General features: G+C 50.9%; 1 protein-coding gene across 8 annotated transcripts in view; it reads right to left on the bottom strand.

Annotated features, from left to right (window-relative positions):
• SEMA4B (semaphorin 4B) overlaps positions 1-19,792 on the bottom strand; it is a 94,689-nt gene that overhangs the window by 17,625 nt on the left and 57,272 nt on the right. For all 8 annotated transcript variants that reach the window (XM_079912428.1, XM_079912430.1, XM_079912429.1 and 5 more), the window contains one exon: positions 7,207-7,460. In XM_079912428.1, coding sequence (XP_079768554.1) covers positions 7,207-7,315 — 109 coding nt within the window. In that variant the 5' untranslated portion in view covers positions 7,316-7,460. The remainder of the gene's footprint in view (positions 1-7,206; positions 7,461-19,792) is intronic.

Raw genomic sequence — 19,792 nt, forward strand, 5'->3', positions numbered from 1 at the left:
TCCCCGCTACCTTGGGCCTGAACCGGGCCACTGCCCTCTCTCACCCGAGCCACTGCAGCAGCCTCCCATCTGGCCCCTGCCCCCAGCCCAGGTGCTACAGAGGTCAGAGGGCTCTCTGGGGACTGTCACGGTCCCGTGTCCCTATGTCCCAGCCCCTGACTCGCCAGCCCTTGCCACATCCCCCTCCCATTTTAAAGGAGTGAACTTTGACTCAAGGTCCTATTTCTCCTCGCCAGTCTTTGCCCAGGCAGTCTCCCTGCCCAGAATGCTCTTCCTTTTGACTAACTCCTACTCATCCTTTGAGACTCAGCTCGGTATCACCTCCTCCAGGAGGCCTTCCTGAATCCCCAGCTGGGCGAGAGCCCCTTCCCTGTGCACCCATCGTTTCCTGCTCACACCTCTCGCAGTGCACTGGCCACATTATTTGACAATGATGGGCCTCAGATGCCCTGTCTCCCTCACCAAGCTTTGATCCTTGAAGATCAAAACTGTCTTATTATTTGCAGCCCATATTTGTATCATCTGGCCAGGGGAGTTCCAAGGAGTTGTTCAATAAACATTTGTTGATTGAATGAATGACTAAGAGTGTCCCAAGTCCCAATTCAGGGTGCTCTGGTCCAGGGACTGACACCAGATTCAAAGGGGGCAGTCCAGAGGTCCTGAAGCCTCACGATCGCGAGAGTGTGTCTGAGAAGCATGGCCCTTGCCCTGTCCCCTCCCCAGAGCTCAGTCCTGGAATCCCAGGGTCTAGATGGAAGTGTGACAGCTGAAAGAGCTGCAGGGAGATGGGAGAGGCCACAGGGACCGGAAAGGAGAGTCACAAGGTCTGTGTGTGAGTCCTGAGTATTATCACTGACCAGTTAGACAAGATACCTGCCATTTCTGGGAGGGAGCCCTCGCAGGGTTGCTGGGAAGACCAAATAAACACAGCATGTGGAAATGCCAAGCTTCCAGGGTTAGGGGGCCACCAACAATTAGGATTGGTCCTACCCATGCCGCCCACCCCACCCCCACTCCTCATCCTTGCTCTGAGTAAACCCCCAGCTCCTGACCACCTCGGAAGCCCACTTGTACAGGGAAGGGGACAAGGGCAGGTGGGGGTGGAGCCTCCTACAGGCAGGAGCCCCTCTGAAGGGGTAGCTGCTGCTTCCTCGCAGACCATTGCTACTCAATGCAATGAGGGCTAAGCCTCATCAGGTCTTCAGAAGAACTGGAAACCTGGATTTTTATAGAAAATTTCCTGAGTTTTAAATATTGGTGACTAATTAAAATTTTTCTAAAACACTTGGATGCCAAACAAAATATATCTCCATGCTGGCTCTGGCCTGTTGCTCCCCCGTTTGCAAACGTCTGTCTGCCCCAGTCTCTGGTGCACCGCGCTCCTGGCCAAGTCTGCCGGGTCTGCCCTATTTCCGACCATGGCTGTGCCATCAGGGCCTTAGCTGGATCCCTTGTCCCATCCAAGGAGTGACCTCAATAGGTTTCTTTACCAGATGGAAATACATAACCTATCAATTATTCAAAGGCTGAGCTGGGTCATTTCACTGCTTTTGTACATTTCACCGGTGAAGCAGGAGCCAGATGTTCTCATGGGAAGAATGTGATTCTTGAGGCAGAGAGCTTGTGGTCTAAGGCTTTGCCCCGAAACTTCTAGCTGCACGGCCCTGACAATATGAGTTCTCTTCTCAGAGCCTCGGGTCCCTCATCTGTACGAGATGAAACAATAGCACCTCCATACCCCAGGCCAGCACCCAGCACACATTGGGTGCTCCTTCCCGGGTGGTTTTCTTCCCTCTTCCAGTTAACACCTCTCTCAGAGGATGGGCAAGGGGAGGCTAAGAGGGAGGCAGCAAGTCAGTGCACTTGGCCCCTCTTTAGAATTAAAGATACGGGGCTTCCCTGGTGGTGCAGTGGTTGGGAATCCACCTGCCAATGCAGGGGACACGGGTTTGAGCCCTGGTCCGGGAAGATCCCACATGCCGCAGAGCAACTAAGCCCATGAGCCACAACTGCTAAGCCCACGTGCCACAACTACTGAAGCCCGCACCCCTAGAGCCCATGCTCTGCAACAAGAGAAGCCACCGCAGTGAGAAACCCGCGCACCACAGCGAAAGAGTAGTGCCCGCTCACTACAACTAGAGAAAGCCTGCGCACAGCAATGAAGACCCAACACAGCCAAAAATAAATAAATAAATAAAATTTAAAAAAGAATTGAAGATAAAATGAGAGGTTTCTGTCTACTGTCTATTATCCCCACTGAAACCCCCTCACCACAGGCCCCCCACCTCTCTGAACTCCACTAAGCTGTCAGGATGGGCTTCTCAGATGGACCCATGAGTGCAGACCAAACAAGTCCCACAGAGAAGAGGTCAGGTCGCAGGCTTGCAAGGCAGAACTGTGTGACGTGGACAAGATACTTCTCTTCTCTGAACCTCAGCTACCTTAATTGTAAAATGGGGATAATTCCATCTACCATGTAAGTGGAAATAATATACTAAAAGCCTGGTGCCCACAGTAGCCCTATACCTGCTACCTTACCTTCTACCTTCTTCTAGGTGCTGGATGGTGGAACACAAACATAAGGACGCCAGCTGTGCCACCTAAGGGCTGGTTCCTGCCCCATAGTGGAGACGGTCACACAGGAGTGGTGGGTGGCTGAAGAGTGACCAGGGGGACCGCACAGGGCTCTACTTTCCATCCTGGACTCGGGGGAGCACTGCCAGGACAGGGAGGTCAGAATGCGAGGAAGAGGAGAGGCAGGGGGAGGGGCGGGGGTGCTGGCTAGGAAAAAGCAGCAGCAGGAGCTCCTGAGGTCAGGCCAGCCTAGACCATGAGAGTCTCACGTACTCTCACTCCTCTTCCCCCTCGACCCACACGGAGGACCACATCAGAGGCCTCCGATCCTGAGCACCCAGGGATGGGGGAGTGGGGCCACAGGCCCTAAGAAAGGGGACAAAGGAAGGCGTGACGGACATGACCTGAGTCCAGCTTTTTCTCCAGGCCCCGTGCCATCCTGTCTCCCCTGTCTAGGAGAGGAACGTGCAGGTGTATCCAGCTATGCCCCAAAAGTTGTGCAAGCTCAGAGCTTTGCTGGGCTGGCACACAGGCATTTCAACACCCAGCTACATGTGGGTTATGAAGAGGGCAGAGTGGAGGCAACCAGGGACACGGAGGAGGCAGAGGTGCAGTCCAGCCCCAGGCAGAGGAGGTTCTCAGGGCAGAGGAGGACTTTGAAAGAGCTGAACCAGGAGCACCTGAAAAGTGGACTAAATTAAGCAGGACCCCTGACGATGGCCTCCAGTCAGCCCTCGGGCGACTTGCTTGGTCTCCTACCCCAGGTTAGGGGGTGGGGTCTGCACCACTTCATTCCCTGGCCAGAAGGTCTTAGCACCTAGCAGAGGGCCTGTATACAGCCAGCACTCACCAGTATCTACCCAAATGATGCAAATAACCTCACCCAGCAAGGCGGGCAGGGAATTTCCACCACAAAGAAGAGTAGCCACTACCTTTTACTGGGGACGTAGCACCGGGCCAAACACTTTACACACATTATTTCACGTAATTCTCTCAGGACCCTGAGAGATGGATCCTGCTATTACTCCCAATGTGAAAATGGGCTTGGAGGAGGTGGGCACTTGCCCCAGGTTGTGCAGTGAGCCGTCTGTTAGCACCACGGTTACAGCTCTGTGCTGAAGGGCCATGAAGATGCCAGCCCACGGGACAGAGCTGAAGACAAATGCTCATGTCAAGCTGAGGCCACATCAAGGAGGGAGGCCGGTAACCAGCCAGCAAAAGACTTCGAAAGTGGCTTGCATGGGGCTTCTCAGGGCAGCCATGACCCTGGGTGCCTGCTCCAGGTCAGAGGACAAGCAGCTGATTCAGGCCAATGCGCTCTTCTCTCTGCTCAATGGGGTTTTGTTGACTGCGGTTTGCAGGCCCAGGGATTTATATTCAGTCTAGTTTGGAAACACTGTGTACAGAGTCTTCCAGCCAGGCACTTCTGGGGCAGGGGGTAATTAGTAACTCCTTTTAATTGCCCAAATAAGGGGATCCGACATGACTATCATGAGCACAGCAGCAGGCTGTCTGGTTTCCGCCCGCACGGCCAGGCTGGAAGGCACGGCATGCCCAGGCCCACTGCTTCCACTCCGCGTCTCTCCTGCTCCTGACCACTGCAAGGCCTCTGTCCTCACTGCACAGTCTCCGATGCAACAGAACCAAAATTCCACATGTTTCTTTGAAGCGTCCCTTTCACAGAGACAAGAAACCTCCTCTTAAGGCCACTGCTTGCCTAGCTGACCCTGGAGCCCCCAGTCCTCCTCCCACTCCTGTCCACTGGGTGAGACCACAAGTGGGGCACCCCCTCCTCATGGCCCCAGGAATCTGCTGCTGATCAACAGTAATGAGGGTTCCACACGAAGGACCTCAGATGCAAACTGGATGCTCTACTTCCAAGGATTTTGTTTTAAACCACAGACACAGGCCATTCTCCCTAGGCATCCGGGCCCCTGGAGAGCCTGGGTGGGAATTCAGTACAGGAGGGCAGGTGGCAGGAAGCGGGGTGTGTTCTCCGTTCCATGCCTCTCTCCCTGTTCTGTGAGGGAGAGGCCTGGGGCTTCAAGCCCAGCATCCCATGGTCACCATGGGCTTGCCCGGTATGGGCACACTGCCAGGAACATCTGATGAGCCCCCAGGGATGAGGCAGGAAACCGCCTCAGGCCATGCTCAGAGGGTGTGCCTGCTCAATCACCGGGGATCCCCCTCTGGGGCTCCCAGCCAGCTGGGAGGACCTGCATGTAGATGGGATGGGGGCAGCGGGGATCAAGGTCCTGGAGGGAGGCCAGGGAGGCGAGCACTCTGGGTGCAGCGCAGTGCAGCTCAGCAAAGTGTGGATACATGCTCACGAGTTCAGGGGCTGGGGTGCTGCTAAACGATGCCAGGGCTTTGGTGGAACTAGAAAAAGAAGTCCCCTCTGGGTAGTCCCAGCCTCAAGAAGAGAGCGGAAGGTCTTTTTCTCTAGGCTCCACAGCTTGGAAAGCAGAGTATAAACTGCATTTCAGGCCCTCCACCCCTCAACTGGGCACCTCTGTGCCATAAACTAAATGTGTGCATCTGTGGGTTCTCACAGGTGAGCCTGAGTGTCTTAGTCTTTTGGGGGGTTAGGATTTTAACATATGAATTTTGGGGGTACACAGACATCCAGACCATAGCACCACCTGACCTGTGCAAGGGGTGCTAGTGTGTGACAGTAGCCTGTACTACGGCCAGGCCATGGTGCTGAATACGTGGAAGTGGGCCAGGTTTCAGGGCAGTGGGTGGTCATGACCAAGTGTTCTAGCTGCTCTCAGGAAGCAGGTCCTCTCAGTTCCTCCGCACAGCTCCCCCTTCTGTCTTTCATTCACACTATGAGTGGTCCCCAGCCAGCTTCAGAGTTGGACACAATACCTGCTACAGTTGACATGGCCCCGTGAACCAGTCCAACTTTCCCAGGGCCAGAAGTAGAGTCCATCAGAGCCTTTGTTCCCCCCTCACCTCGCCTTCTTGCAGAGCTGAGAGGGTCTAAGGGCAAAGGGAGTGGTGGCCACAACAGAAAGAGTAGCGAGGCAGCAGGCCTGGGTCCGGATACACCTGTTATCTTCACTTACCCAGCTGGAGCACCCAAGGGGCTGTAGTCAAACTAACAAACCCCAGCTCTGGGCAGGATATGCCAAAATGAAGCCTGTGCTTAACACATAGCAATGATGATAGTTAACACTTATTAAGCGGGTTCTACGTATCAAGCCCTGCCCTAAGCACTTTTCAAACAGAAAATGATTTAACCTTCACAACTTTGAGGTGGGTGCCATCATTATCCCTATTTTACAGATGAGGAAATCAAGGCCCAGAGAGGTTAAGTAGCTTGCTCAAGGTCACAGGGTTACCTAGTGGCTGAGGCAGGATTTGAACCCAGGCCATCTTCTCAGTATTATCCTGCAATATTTCAGGTAGGGTTTTCCCTAGTGGCCCTGACTTAATTTAAGTACTGATTCTGCTACTCCTTCCTTTTGTAAATGAAATGCTTTTAGAAGTGGGATGCTGTAAAGAGAAGGAAGGCTGGTACAATTTTAGTCTGTAAACACTAATTTATACATCCTTTATTCTAATTCATTCAGTGTGACAACCAACAAGTTAAAGGGCTTGGAGAAACATTATTGGGCATCTATATATGTTGCCTAGTAATACACCTGGTTTCATGAAATCTCTAAGATAGCCTTGCAAAATACCTATGACAGTGCCCATTTTACAGATGAGGAAACTAGGGCACAGGGAAAAGGGGCTCACTTGCCCAGTAGCAGAAATGGGACTGGAATCCAGGTCCCTCTGATTTCAAAGACTTGGAAAAGCAACGAGATGAAAGTGGCGGGGGTGGGGGGGTTGGTAAGGAGAGGGGAGAGTGGAGGGCTGGAAGGGAGGGGGCCAGAGAAGCAGACGTGAGCACCAGGCGAGGGACGTGGCCAATGAGGATGGTACTCCAGGGTGACTCTGAGAAGCAGTCCTTCCCAGGGCCTGGAAGTCTCGGAGCCCAGAGCTGCCCCCATCCCTAGTATGGTCGCTCCCAGGCCCTGGGGGGATCCCACCAAGCCTGCGCGGTGGGGGCGGGCTGCGCTGGCCCACCAGGATGAAGAGGCGGAGGGAGAATGGGGCACCCGCCCCGCCGCGGTTCCCGAGTCCTGCTGCGACTTGCTGTAATACCAGACCCCAGTGTTTACGGGACGGCAACCAAGGCCCCCTCCACTCCGCGCCGCCCTCGGGGGCGGGGGTGGGGGCACCGCGGCTGGCTCTGGTCAGCATCAAAGACAAGCAGATGGGCAGGCGGACCAGCGGGCAGCCAGCACCGGGGGTGGGGAACGAGGGGGGGCGCCACCGCCGAAAGGGCGCCCTACCAAGGGGCGAGCCGGGGCGACAGAGCGGGCGAGAGATCCCCTCCCTGTCCATTAAAAAGAATGGAAGAAAGGGGCCCGCGGCCCCACAGCTCCCCTCTCCTCTCCCTCCTTCCCAGGAGCGTTCTGAAAGGAGGAGGGGTCCTAATGGACCCCAAGCCTCCGACAGACCCCCTCCCTCCCTCCCTCCTTTGTCACCACAACCTCCGTGCGAGGCACCTCTCCGGCCGCCTCCCCTCCCCCAGACCCCAGCCCGCGTCCCCCGCGGGGTCGCCCCAGCACTCACCCAGAGGCAGGCTGATCCGAGGGGCGAGCGCCCGAATCGGAGACGGCGGTAGCAGTAGCAGTAGCATCAGCAGCAGCAAAGGCGGCGGCGGCCGGCTCCCCCGGCCCATCGCGGCGCGCGGGACTCGGACAGCGAGGAGCGACTGCGTCCTCCGGGCTCCGGCTCAGGTGGCTCTATAGGACTCGCGGGCGGCGGCCCCACCGCGAAGTCCGGCCGGGAGTCGGTCGCCGGGCCCCCGCCTCCGGACCTGGGGGCTGGAACCGGGTGGGAAATGGGGTCACGTGGGCTGCTGCGAACCCTGGCCCCTCCGCCCCCAGCTGCACCGCGGTCTTCCACTAGCTCCGTTCGGTCGAAGCTCGCCCGCGAGTGCGGGAGGGAGGGGCTGAAGGAGGAAGTTGGGCGGTTAGTCCAGCCTCTCCCTGCTCAGCTCGTGCCCGACCCACCCCTTTCCCCTTCCTCCTTCCTGGGCGCTGGAGGCTCAAGGGGCGCCAGCTGGGTGCACCTAGCTTGGTGCGCGTCCGGAGGGGGCCAAGCCCGGGGATCAGTACCAGCCGAGTCCGCGGGAGCGCGGGGGCACGGAGGAAAGCAGACCCCTAGTTCCCCGCCCCCACCTCTCAGACCCTCCCACAGCCGCCCCGGCCCCTTCCGGCTCCTCTAGGACCCTCAGCGCGTTCGTTTGGGAAAACGTTTGGGTCTCTACACTGCGCTCCCGTGTCTTCTCCCTTTATCCCTGCCGCCCCCCCCCCCCGTCCCCCCGCAATGCTCCTGGCACCCACTGTCCGTAACCAAATGAACTCCGCCGAGCTGGTAGACTCCGGGGCTAGTTGCTTCTGCACCTAATTTCTGCAGGGGTCATTCCACCTTAGGTCTTGAGTGTTCACTTAGAGGCTTAACACTTAATCTAGGTACCCTGCGGGGTCATCCACGTTTGGAATTCTGTCCGCACGAAGCCAAACCTCGGATGGGGGGATCCGGGCAAGATTAGCTTAAGTGGGATAATAGGACTTAATGTACTGCCAAGGAGGTGGACCTTCTCCACAACCTGCACGTAGCCTGGCAGGGGAAAGTACTCCCTAAGGCTGGAATTCCAGAGGCACCCACCCTCAATCCTCCTGCAGTGTGAATACCCAGGGGTGGAGTTCAGTTGTGCTGAGACCAGGGGTTTCAAACTGCAGACTGGATCCCTTAGTGGATCCTGAAATCAATTTAGTGGATCCCTATCAGCATTAAAAAAGAAATAGAATGGAAGATACCAAAGTGCAATGACCATAGAAATTATCGATAAGTAAGCTTTAGGAAACTTGTTTCAACTTTTCCTAAGTGTGCACAGGATCACAGTAAAGTGTAATTCTTCCTGTAGTTCAAGTCAAAAGGACTTTGAAAACCTCTGCCAGTCATTTCCATGGCAGTGGGGACAGTTCCTCCAGGAATTAGCCGCAATGGCTCTTCACCCCCAGCCAAAATTAGCCTTCTCAGAGCTGGCACCTTTTGCTCTCACCCCATTCCCAGGGCCTCCCACAGGGTGGCCCTCAGGGGGTGGGCACAGTGCTCACGTGGTCCCAGGTCTCCTCGTGCACAGCAAGCTTCCATGATTTCTGTACCTCCACCATCCCAGTACCCTTCTATGGCTATGGTCCAGGCCAGCAGTACCCCTTTTACAGGGGTTCCCAGCCCTGGACACAGAATTCCGCATGGGACGTGCGCAGCACCAGCTACTTGTAGTTCCAGCATTGCCCAGGCCTGGGACACTTTGCCGCTATTAATGGTGTCAATCCATCTTTAGCCAGTGATGTCCATGTTTCTGTCTGTAGCTAGGACCTCTGTCCTAAACTCCAACTGGCCTCAACATTTCTACCAGGCTCTCTTTTCTGACAGGTATCTTAAATTCAACATGGTCTCAAACCAAGCTCCTGATCTCTCCCTTCTCCCTCCCCAAAACATGCTCCATCTGTGTGAGCCTTTCCCATCTCATTTAATGGCAAGTCCATCTTTAAATTGCTCAGGTTAAAAACCTTAATTCCTTTCTTCTCACTTGCTCCTCACATCCAGTCCACTAGCAAATCCACAGTCTGATCACTTACCACCTCCTGGGGGCCCAGTTACTGCCCTCTCCTGGGTGCTGCAAGGGCGGCCTAACTGGTCTCCTTTCTTCCACCCTTGCGCCCCTTACGATCTTTTCTCAACTCTGCAGCCAGAGGGAGTTTTTCAAAACCAAAGTGAAGTCATGGCACTCCTCTGCTCAAAACCCTCCAGTGGTTCCTTACAGTGGTCTGCAAGGCCCTAGGCTACCTCACCCCTACCACCATTGCATCATCCACTGCTCTTCCCCCATTCACTCTACCCCAAGCACACTTGTGAACACTCTTGTATTAGGACCTTTGCCCTGGCTACTCTCTCTGCCTGGAGCACTCTTCCCAGAAACTGATTGAGTCCCTTGTTTCTGTCAAATCTTTCCTCAAAGATAACCTTGAAGAATCAGAACTTCCCCCAATATTCCCCTTGCCCTGAGATGTTTCTTCAAAGCGCTCATCATCTAAAACACTATATGATTTATTTGTTGTGGTTTTTCTTTATTGTCTGAACTGCCTACCCACCTTCTCACCCCCAAGAATGTTGACTGAGAAGGGAACTAACACATCCCTAGCCTCTAGAACAGTGCCTGGCATATGGTAGGCCCTCAGTAAGTATTGGCTGAACAAATGAATGAATGAATGCAGCCTGAGAGTCATGGAATACTGCTGGTACATGTCAACAAACAACCAGAGCTACTTTTTTTTTTTTTTTTTTTTGCGGTATGCGGGCCTCTCACTGTTGTGGCCTCTCCCGCCGCGCAGCACAGGCTCCGGACGCGCAGGCCCAGCGGCCATGGCTCACAGGCCCAGCCGCTCCGCGGCATGCGGGATCTTCCCGGACTGGGGCACGAACCCGCGTCCCCTGCATCGGCAGGCAGACTCCCAACCACTGCGCCACCAGGGAAGCCCCAGAGCTGCTTTTTGATATCGACTTTGGTCTAGGATTCCCCCAAACCGGAAATTATGCAATTAACTTTTTCAACCTAAGCACAAGACTTTGTATTGATCTCCTTTAAATCTATTGGTTCTGGCCCAGATTTCATCCTAGTGAGGTCATTTTGAATATTGATTCTATTATACATTAGGCTTCCTCTCCCAGTTTTGAGTCATCTATAAATCTGATAAGCATTCTTGACCTTGTATTAAAATCATTGATAAAAATATTAGGTGAGCAGACCTAGCACCCACTTCTTGGTTTCTAAATATTACTCTCCAATAAAAGGTTCCAGGACTCCCTGTAGAAATGAAAGGGAAAGTACAAGGTGAGTCTGGGATGTTGTGTTGGGCCGGGAAACAAGGAAGTGACTAAAGACTAATGGGGTCATGTCCAAAGGATATAGGGCCAGCTGGATGACCAAACTTGGGACAATTTGAGCAACAGAAAGCATAAGGAAGTAATGGATTCTAATGCATCAAAATAAAACAATCCATTAGTCCACAGTAAAACTCGGCGAAGCACAGACAGAGAAAGAGAAGGGCTAGAAAGGATGCTTTTCTCTGTAGAAAAGTGCTGCCGGATAAATGTAGAAGAAATGGTAGACTTAGAAAATCGAGATTCAAACAGGGATAATCAGTGGATGCTAAACGTTTGGGTGGCAGATTTTTAGGAAACTATATTAACAAGGTCTCAAAATCTGTCCCACAGATGACTTTTACTAATTACCAGTGGGAAAATGTTTCTCTAAGGGAGAACTCTGGTGGCCACCATCTTTTTCTTTTTTTTTCCCCCAGTGGACACCATCTTAATCAAGTGGCCAAAAGTAATATCACTGGTAGTGGGACTACCTGATATCATTTACCTCCTGATAGGAAGCAATAAGAAATATACAACTCATCAACCATTGTAGCAAAAGTGTCTAAGCCAGATCTAATAATGAGGACACAATCAGATACATCCAGCATTCTACAAGACAAATAACCTGGACTCTTCAAAAAGATCAAACTGATGAAAAGACAAAAAGGACAGGGGAACTGTTTTAGGTTAGGAAACTAAAAAGACATGATAATCAAATGCAATATGTGAACCTTGTTTGAATTCTGAAGGAAAAAAAAAGCCATAGAGCAATTGGGAAAATTTTAACACACACTGTGTATTTGATGATATTACGGCATTATTGTTCATTTTCTTAGGTTATAATAATGGTATTGTGTTCTTAGGAGAATGTCATTGTTCTTTGGAGATGCCTGCTGAGGTCTGTAGACGTGCAATATCACGATGTCTACAAGTTACTTTCAAATGATTCAGCCAAAACAAGCATGTTCTTTGTGTGTATTAGAAAGAAAGAGTGTGGGGACTTCCCTGGTGGTGCAGTGGTTAAGAATCCACCTGCCAATGCAGGGGACACGGGTTCAAGCCCTGGTTCGGGAAGATCCCACATGCCACGGAGCAACTAAGCCTGTGTGCCACAACTACTGAGCCTGCGCTCTAGAGCCCACAAGCCACAACTACTGAGCCCGCGTGCTGCAACTACTGAAGCCCGCCTGCCTAGAGTCCGTGCTCCATAACAAGAGAAGCCACTGCAATGAGAAGCCCGCGCACCACAACGAAGAGTAGACCCCGCTCGCTGCAACTAGAGAAAGCCCGCGCCCAGCAACGAAGATCCAACGCAGCCAAAATAAATAAATAAAAATTAAAAAAAAAAAGAGTGTGAGTGCTACTATGGCAAAGTTTTAACAGTTGGTTAATATAGAAAGTTATGGGTGTTTTTATATCAGTGTTTTGTAAATTTGCGGCGCGGGGGGGAACTGAGTGAGACAGGGCCAAAAACAGAGCACACTGGAAACCTCCATCCGGGCTGAAACTGATCAATACCCTTTGTAGGTTGAACAATTAGCTATGTATCCTCCTTACTGTACCATTCGGCCCACATTTCTTCATATTATCCATAATAATAATACGAGGGAATCCCCTGGTGGTCCAGTGGTTAGGACTCCATGCTCTCACTGCTGAGGGCCCGGGTTCAATCCCTGGCTGGGGAACTAAAATCCCACAAGCCGCATAGCACGGCCAAAAAAAAAAAAATAACAATAATATGAAAAAAATTGCAAGAAATCTTATTGAAATCATGGTACTACCCATAGCATTTCCTTCTGTCTTCTGCTTACAGCTCTTACCTAGAACAGGGCCTGATAGTGGCATGTGGTCAATTAGAATTTGTTGAGTGCCTGAATCTCCATGTCAGGTCGCTTCTCAAGCCACAGCAAGCCTGGCTTGCCCTAGTGTCTTGGCAACACATGGGTTGTCTGACTGCTATGCTCCTCTCTGAGGAGATGAGGCAGGGGCTGATGGAGACTCGCCTGGTGGTTAATTATATCCTGCTCATGGCTGCTCAGACGCTTCAAGTGTGTCTTATGCCAACTCAGTGGCAGGCCCCTTGAGGACAGTAATGGGTCTTGTCTTTGGAAACCCCACTGCCTAGCATGGCACTCAAGCAGGATCTCCACAGGGCAGACAAAATGAGGGACCCAACTGTTGGCCTGGAGATGAGCCCTCTATCCCATGCCCCCAGCATGGTGGCCTCAGGCCTTGTGGGCTCCACTGTCTTCCGTCAGTGTGCTAATTTGTTCTCCCCAGAGCGGAAAAAACAGGAGGACGACAGAGAAAAACCTCATTTGAGCTGACTTCCCGTGGGCTAAAGAGTGGTTCCCAAGCCAACACTGTGTCTCCTGCTCCCCTGTGCCACTCTGGGTTGTAGGCAAGTCTTTCTCAGCCAGAATGCCGGTGTTTATAAAGAGCTCAGGGGGTGGCTTGGAAAGAGTATAAAAAGATGCAGAAAAAGCTTGTGACAAAACTCAACACCCATTTATGATAAAAACTCTCCAGAAATTAGGCATAGAGGGAACCTACCTCAACATAATAAAGGCCATATATGACAAACCTACAGCCAACATCATTCTCAATGGTGAAAAACTGAAACCTCTAAGATCAGGAACAAGACAAGGATGTCCACTCTCACCACTATTATTCAACATAGTTTTGGAAGTCCTAGCCATGGCAATCAGAGAAGAAAAAGAAATAAAAGGAATACAAATTGGAAAAGAAGAAGTAAAACTGTCACTGTTTGCAGATGACATGATACTATACATAGAGAATCCTAAAGATGCCACCAGAAAACTACTAGAGCTAATCAATGAATTTGGTAAAGTTGCAGGATACAAAATTAATGCACAGAAATCTCTTGCATTCCTATACACTAACAATGAAAGATCAGAAAGGGAAATTAAGGAAACAATCCCATTCACCATTGCAACAAAAAGAATAAAATACCTAGGAATAAACCTACCTAAGGAGGTAAAAGACTTGTACTCAGAAAACTATAAGACACCGATGAAAGAAATCAAAGATAACACAAACAGATGGAGAGATATATCATGTTCTTGGATTGGAAGAATCAATATTGTGAAAATGACTATACTACTCAAAGCAATCTACAGATTCAATGCAATCCATATCAAATTACCAGTGGCATTTTTTATGGAGCTAGAACAAAAAATCTTAAAATTTGTATGGAGACACAAAAGACCCCAAATAGCCAAAGCAGTCTTGAGGGAAAAAAACGGAGCTGGAGGAATCAGACTCTCTGACTTCAGACTATACTACAAAACTACAGTAATTAAGACAATATGGTACTGGCACAAAAACAGAAACATAGATCAATGGAACAGGATAGAAAGCCCAGAGATAAACCCACGCACCTATGGTCAACTAATCGATGACAAAGGAGGCAAGAATATACAATGGAGAAAAGACAGTCTCTTCAGTAAGTGGTGCTGGGAAAACTGACAGCTACATGTAAAAGAATGAAATTAGAACACTCCCTAACACAATACACAAAAATAAACTCAAAATGGACTAGAGACCTAAATCTAAGACCAGACACTATAAAACTCTTAGAGGAAAACATAGGAAGAGCACTCTTTGACATAAATCACAGCAAGATCTTTTTTGATTCACCTCCTAGAGTAATGGAAATAAAAACAAAAATAAACAAATGGGACCTAATGAAACTTAAAATCTTTTGCAAAGCAAAGGAAACTACAAATAAGATGAAAAGACAGCCCTCAGAATGGGAGAAAATATTTGCAAACAAATCAACGGACGAAGGATTAATTTCCAAAATATATAAACAGCTCATGCAGCTCAATATCAAAAAAACCAAACAACCCAATCAAAAAATAGGCAGAAGACCTAAATAGACATTTCTCCAAAGAAGACATACAGATGGCCAAGAAGCACATGAAAAGCTGCTCAACATCGCTAATTATTAGAGAAATGCAAATCAAAACTACAATGAGGTATCACCTCACACCAGTTAGAATGGGCATCATCAGAAAATCTACAAACAACAAATGCTGGAGAGGGTGTGGAGAAAAGGGAACCCTCTTGCACTGTTGGTGGGAATGTAAATTGATGCAGCCACTATGGAGAACAGTATGGAGGTTCCTTAAAAAACTAAAAATAGAATTACCATATGACCCAGCAATCCCACTACTGGGCATATACCCAGAGAAAACCATAATTCAAAAAGACACATGCACCCCAATGTTCATTGTAGTACTATTTAAAATAGCCAGGTCATGGAAGCAACCTAAATGCCCATCGACAGACGAATGGATAAAGAAGATGTGGTACATATATACAACGGAATATTACTCAGCCATAAGAAGGAACGAAATTGGGTCATTTGTAGAGACGTGGATGTATCTAAAGACTGTCATACAGAGTGAAGTAAGTCAGAAAGAGAAAAACAAATATCATATATTAATGCATATATGTGGAACCAAGAAAAATGGTACAGATGAACCGGTTTGCAGGGCAGAAATAGAGACACAGATGTAGAGAACAAACGTATGGACACCAAGGGAGGAAAGTGCCGGGGGTGGTGGTGGTGGGATGAATTGGGAGATTGGGATTGACATATATACACTAATATGTATAAAACAGATAACTAATAAGAACCTGCTGTATAAAAAATAAATAAAATAAAATTCAAAAAAAGAGACGAAGAGAAAAGCAACACTTCCTCTTTGCCCCCAGTCAGCAAGATGCAGGCATCAAGTCTGGCCCTTTCTCTGTCTACACTTACACAGCCTTTGCCCATCCATCCTCACCCTCCTTCCTTCTCTCTCTCTCTCTCTCTCTCTCTCTCTGACGTTCTGTCTCTCATGTACACACAAACACACACATAAGAAAGATAAAAATGCAAGAATGAGAGGTAAAACGCACATACGAGTACATGCAAAGAAGCCAAACAAAACAGGGCCACATGCCTCTCAGGCAGACAAGGAAACTTTAGGGATGACAAGAATATTCCATATCTTTTTTTTTTTTTTTTTTTTAGCGGTACGCGGGCCTCTCACTGTTGTGGCCTCTCCCGTTGCGGAGCACAGGCTCCGGACGGCGCAGGCTCAGCGGCCATGGCTCACAGGCCCAGCCGCTCCGTGGAATGTGGGATCTTCCCGGACCGGGGCACGAACCTGTGTCCCCTGCATCGGCAGGCAGACGCTCAACCACTGTGCCACCAGGGAAGCCCCTCCATATCTTGATCTGGATGTTGGTTTCCCAAGTGCATACAAATATTAAAATTTCTCGAGCTGTACACTTAAGATCTGTCCATTTCCCTATGTGTAAACGTATACCTTATACCTGTTATCATGCCGGTGGCGGGGGCGGGGTGGGACTCTAGAGACTGAAAGGTAAAAAAAAAAAAACAAACAACACCTCACCTGTAGAATCAGGTGAAAGAAGAAAATGAGACTAGCTATACAAGGGGGAGAAAGTGAAGAGAAATATGAAAGGCTACAAGAGAAAGAAAATAAAGGGAAGCACGGCTCAAAATATAAAGCAAATGAACACACGAGTCCACTGTCCTACTAAACTGCTCAGCGCAAAGGAAACAGGCAGCGGAGGCTCAGGGCAAGTGCTGGCAGTGGAATGGTCAGTCCAGACCACAGTCAGCCTCTCAAGCCATCAACACTCATTAATCATCTATAGGTACAGCCTCTGCCCAGGTGCAGGCCAGCCCTGTCCTTGGGTACGCATGGCTCCTGCCAGGCTGCCCCCAGCCGGGCCTGCCCGCTCTCATTCCGACCCAGGGGAGCCTGGCTCTCCAGTCCCCACAATTCTACTCTGGAGGCCATGGCTTTGCTTTGTTTGCTGGCCGTGGAGGAGGGGCCTCCTGCCAAGCCCAGCGGAGCTTGAACCCAGGGTCCCACCCGCCCCCTCCTGGAGTAGCACTCAAGCTCCTCCCATCCCCGGGTTCTGGCTGGCAGGCTGCCCAGTAAGGCCTTGAAGACACGCACTGGCTAAGGCCCAGCTCCCAGGGCCTTGGCCCCCTGCCACCGTCCCCTCGTAGCCCGGAGCCCTCCTCTCATGCCAACCTGCAGCTGCAGCTCCCCACCTGCACTGGCTGGGCACACCGCTGCTGTCTCCTCCTCCGGGGCTTGGCTGCAGCATCAATACATTTTGATGAGGAAGTGACACCAGCTGGCCCACCCTGTGTGTGCTTTTAAGTCAGCCAATGAGTTCCAGATCCCAGGGTGGGGGGTGCTGGGAGCTTCCCTGGGGCAGTGCCCTCTGCAGCAGAGGGCATTCACAGGGCCAGCACGAACACTGCCTTCAAATCTCACAGGTGGCTTTTAACCGGAGTCTGGCAATAAATGTAAATGGCCTCATCTCTGTTCCCCAAACCGCACGCCCCTCCACTGGTCCCTTATGTTGCTTGCTCTTCCAAGTGATTAGAATCCAGGGATGGGGACCTCTCCGGCAGTCCAGTGGTTAAGACTCTGCCTTCCAATGCAGGAGGTGCAGGTTCGATCCCTGGTCGGGGGGGAACTAAGATCCCACATGCCGTGGGGTGTGGCCAAAAACTAAAAAAAAAAAAAAAATCCAGGGGAGGAACACACCAGTTCTTCCATAAGGATAATCTCAGCACCATCCATCATTCTGGGGACTGTGAGCAAGCCACACGATCTCTCCGAGCCTCAGTTTCTTCATCTGTAAGATGGGAACGCTAACAGTACTGCCTGGGCTGTTAGGAGAGCTGATGAGACAGTGCACATAAGGTGACTGGCAGCACTGGCCTGTGGTGAACGCACATTATATTATCGGTTCACCTCATTACTTAAAAGTGGCCGTGACCATCTTAGATGCCCAACCCAGAGGACCCCCTTCCGGGCTCTCCGCTCAGGTTCAGCCGCCTCCTACAAACCTAGAGCTGAGGGTGCAACTCTTACAGGGAGAAGGAACCGGCCTGCCCAGCCCAGGCCCCGGGTGTGCCCGCTGTGGTGAAGAGCCTGCCGCTCTCCCCAGCGCCACCCCTGCTGGGGCCTGTCGGGGCCTGAGCTGGCCACTCCCTGGGAGGGGATTCCCCCTACCCCACAGGGCTGTGGTGCAACCAGCAGGGTTCAGCCTGCCCCTGCCTCGACACGGTAGAACACAAAGTTGCCACTGTCATGTCCCTGCCCCCAAGACAAGTTCAGGAGGGCCTGTGTGCCTGTGCCCGCAGGCCTGCTCCCCAAAGGGGCCTGGAGACCCTGGGTAACTGGCCTGGCTGATGCTTGGCAACTGTCATCCCGCAGGGGCACAATTAATGCTCAGAGACTCTCTTTCCCCTGAAACCACTGCAGCCACTCACAGGTGGGAGGTAGATGTTCTAGGCCAGGTAAGGATGGGGAGCGAGAAGCATAAGGGTCTAGGACACAGTCTGGTTTCTAGTTTGGCTTATCAGACCTGAGGCCCCTCCATTCCCAACATCTCAAGAAACCAGGAATCTACCTCTCCGTTTGCCCCCAAGTTCTTCTTCCGTAAATCCTACTCTGAGCCCTAGACCCCTGGCCATTGCTACATGAAGGGAAAGAAAACCCAGCCAAGGCCCTTCCTCCACCCCAGGGAACTAAGCTTCCTTTCCAGAGGACCAAGGCTCTCCCCTCCCAAAGAAGAGGGGCTCTCTGACTTCTGCAGTTTCCCAGTCACCTTAGGTTACCTGGTGGCTACAACTCTTTCTCCCAGACAGAGAGCCTTGCTCTTGGTTCCAGCACTGCCTGTGGAGAGTGGACCTAGACAGGTGAGCCCATCAGGTGGGGGACTGAACAGGTGGGTTCCATTGATTTCCTGTGGCTCCGAAGACTGCTTTGATAGGATGGAGGGAGGAATGCATTACCTTGGTGATGTGCCCACTTGCCACCCTAAAGCAATGGCACCAGGAGACAACGCTCACAGAAAGCCAATGTGAGGGAGGCACCAAAGATCCATGCTTGGACAGGGATCTTACGTACCAGCTACCTAGGCCCGAGATTCCTGGGACGCCTGACAGCACCATTTACGTGCTGAGTGTCAGGCTGGAGGATGCCACGAGGCTCTGAGCGGGCCCAGCTTGGCTCTAGCAAAGGAGGGGGCTCTAAGGGGCCTGGACCTGGGGCCTGACCCACCCAGTCCACAGGGACCCCATAAGCCCCCTGAAAGGGAGCAGACCTGCCTTGCTCCTCTCAAACTCTTTATCTAAGAGCCTTAGCTCTTTCCTTACAGCCTGTGAGCAGTGGAACTGAGCAGGGAGCCCCTTAACCACCAGGGTCGGCTTCAGTGAGTTGTGAACCCCAAGAATGATACGCCACTTCTGATGAGAGGGATCTGAGCTTTCAACTGATTTCAAAAAGATTGTTGCCCTCCTCCCCGCGAAAAAAAAATAGTAAAGAATAATTTCTTTGAGGTGTGTTAGTCTGAAGACAAAGCGAATTTTCAGAATTAGCCTTTATCAGGTAAAAAGAAATTATACCTCACTTAGGAGTAGTTATATAACCTTGACATGAATTATTTGGCAAACTATTCCACCCAGAGCAAAGCTGACACTTATAAGGCTAACATTGATTGAGCACTTACTATAAGTAAGCCACTGTGCTGAGTTTTTTACAACCAGTCATTTATTTAATTCTCACAACAGGATGAAACAGGAATTATGATACTCCCACTTTACAGATGAGAAGTGGGGCATAGAGAGGTCCAGGGACTTGCTACGGTCACATAAGTGGTAGGTTAGGACTAGGACCAGAAACTAGATCTGAATCCAGAACACCATGTAGATGCTCTACATATAGTTAGAATTTCAACCAGGGCTTTGTCTTCCAGTTATAGCCATCCTCCTCTTGATAATATAAGCTGCTGTTCTTTCCTCCCTCTCTCCCTCTCCCCTCCTTCCCTTCCTTCTTTCACTCACTCAACAAATAGTTCTTGTGCACTTGCTGCCTTCTAAGCATCACTGAAGCTGAAGGAAACTGACACGGTTCTGCCTTCACAGAGCTTCCAGTTCATCAAGATTCCTCAAACTCTTCTTTCCAGAGAATACCCACCCTTGTCCACATTTCTTTAGACACTTTCACTCACTTATTCCTTTGTCTCCAACAAAAGGCCAACCTGGCAGAGCACCAGAAGTGCTCCCAGGCTTCACAGGCTAGAATCGTGCTGTTTTCAACTGATTTCCAGAGTTGCTCCTCTGAGCTCCCTCGGTACTCTGCTCAGA

Source organism: Stenella coeruleoalba, assembly GCF_951394435.1.
Source record: "Stenella coeruleoalba genome assembly, chromosome: 2".
Taxonomy (NCBI): Eukaryota; Metazoa; Chordata; class Mammalia; order Artiodactyla; family Delphinidae; genus Stenella; species Stenella coeruleoalba.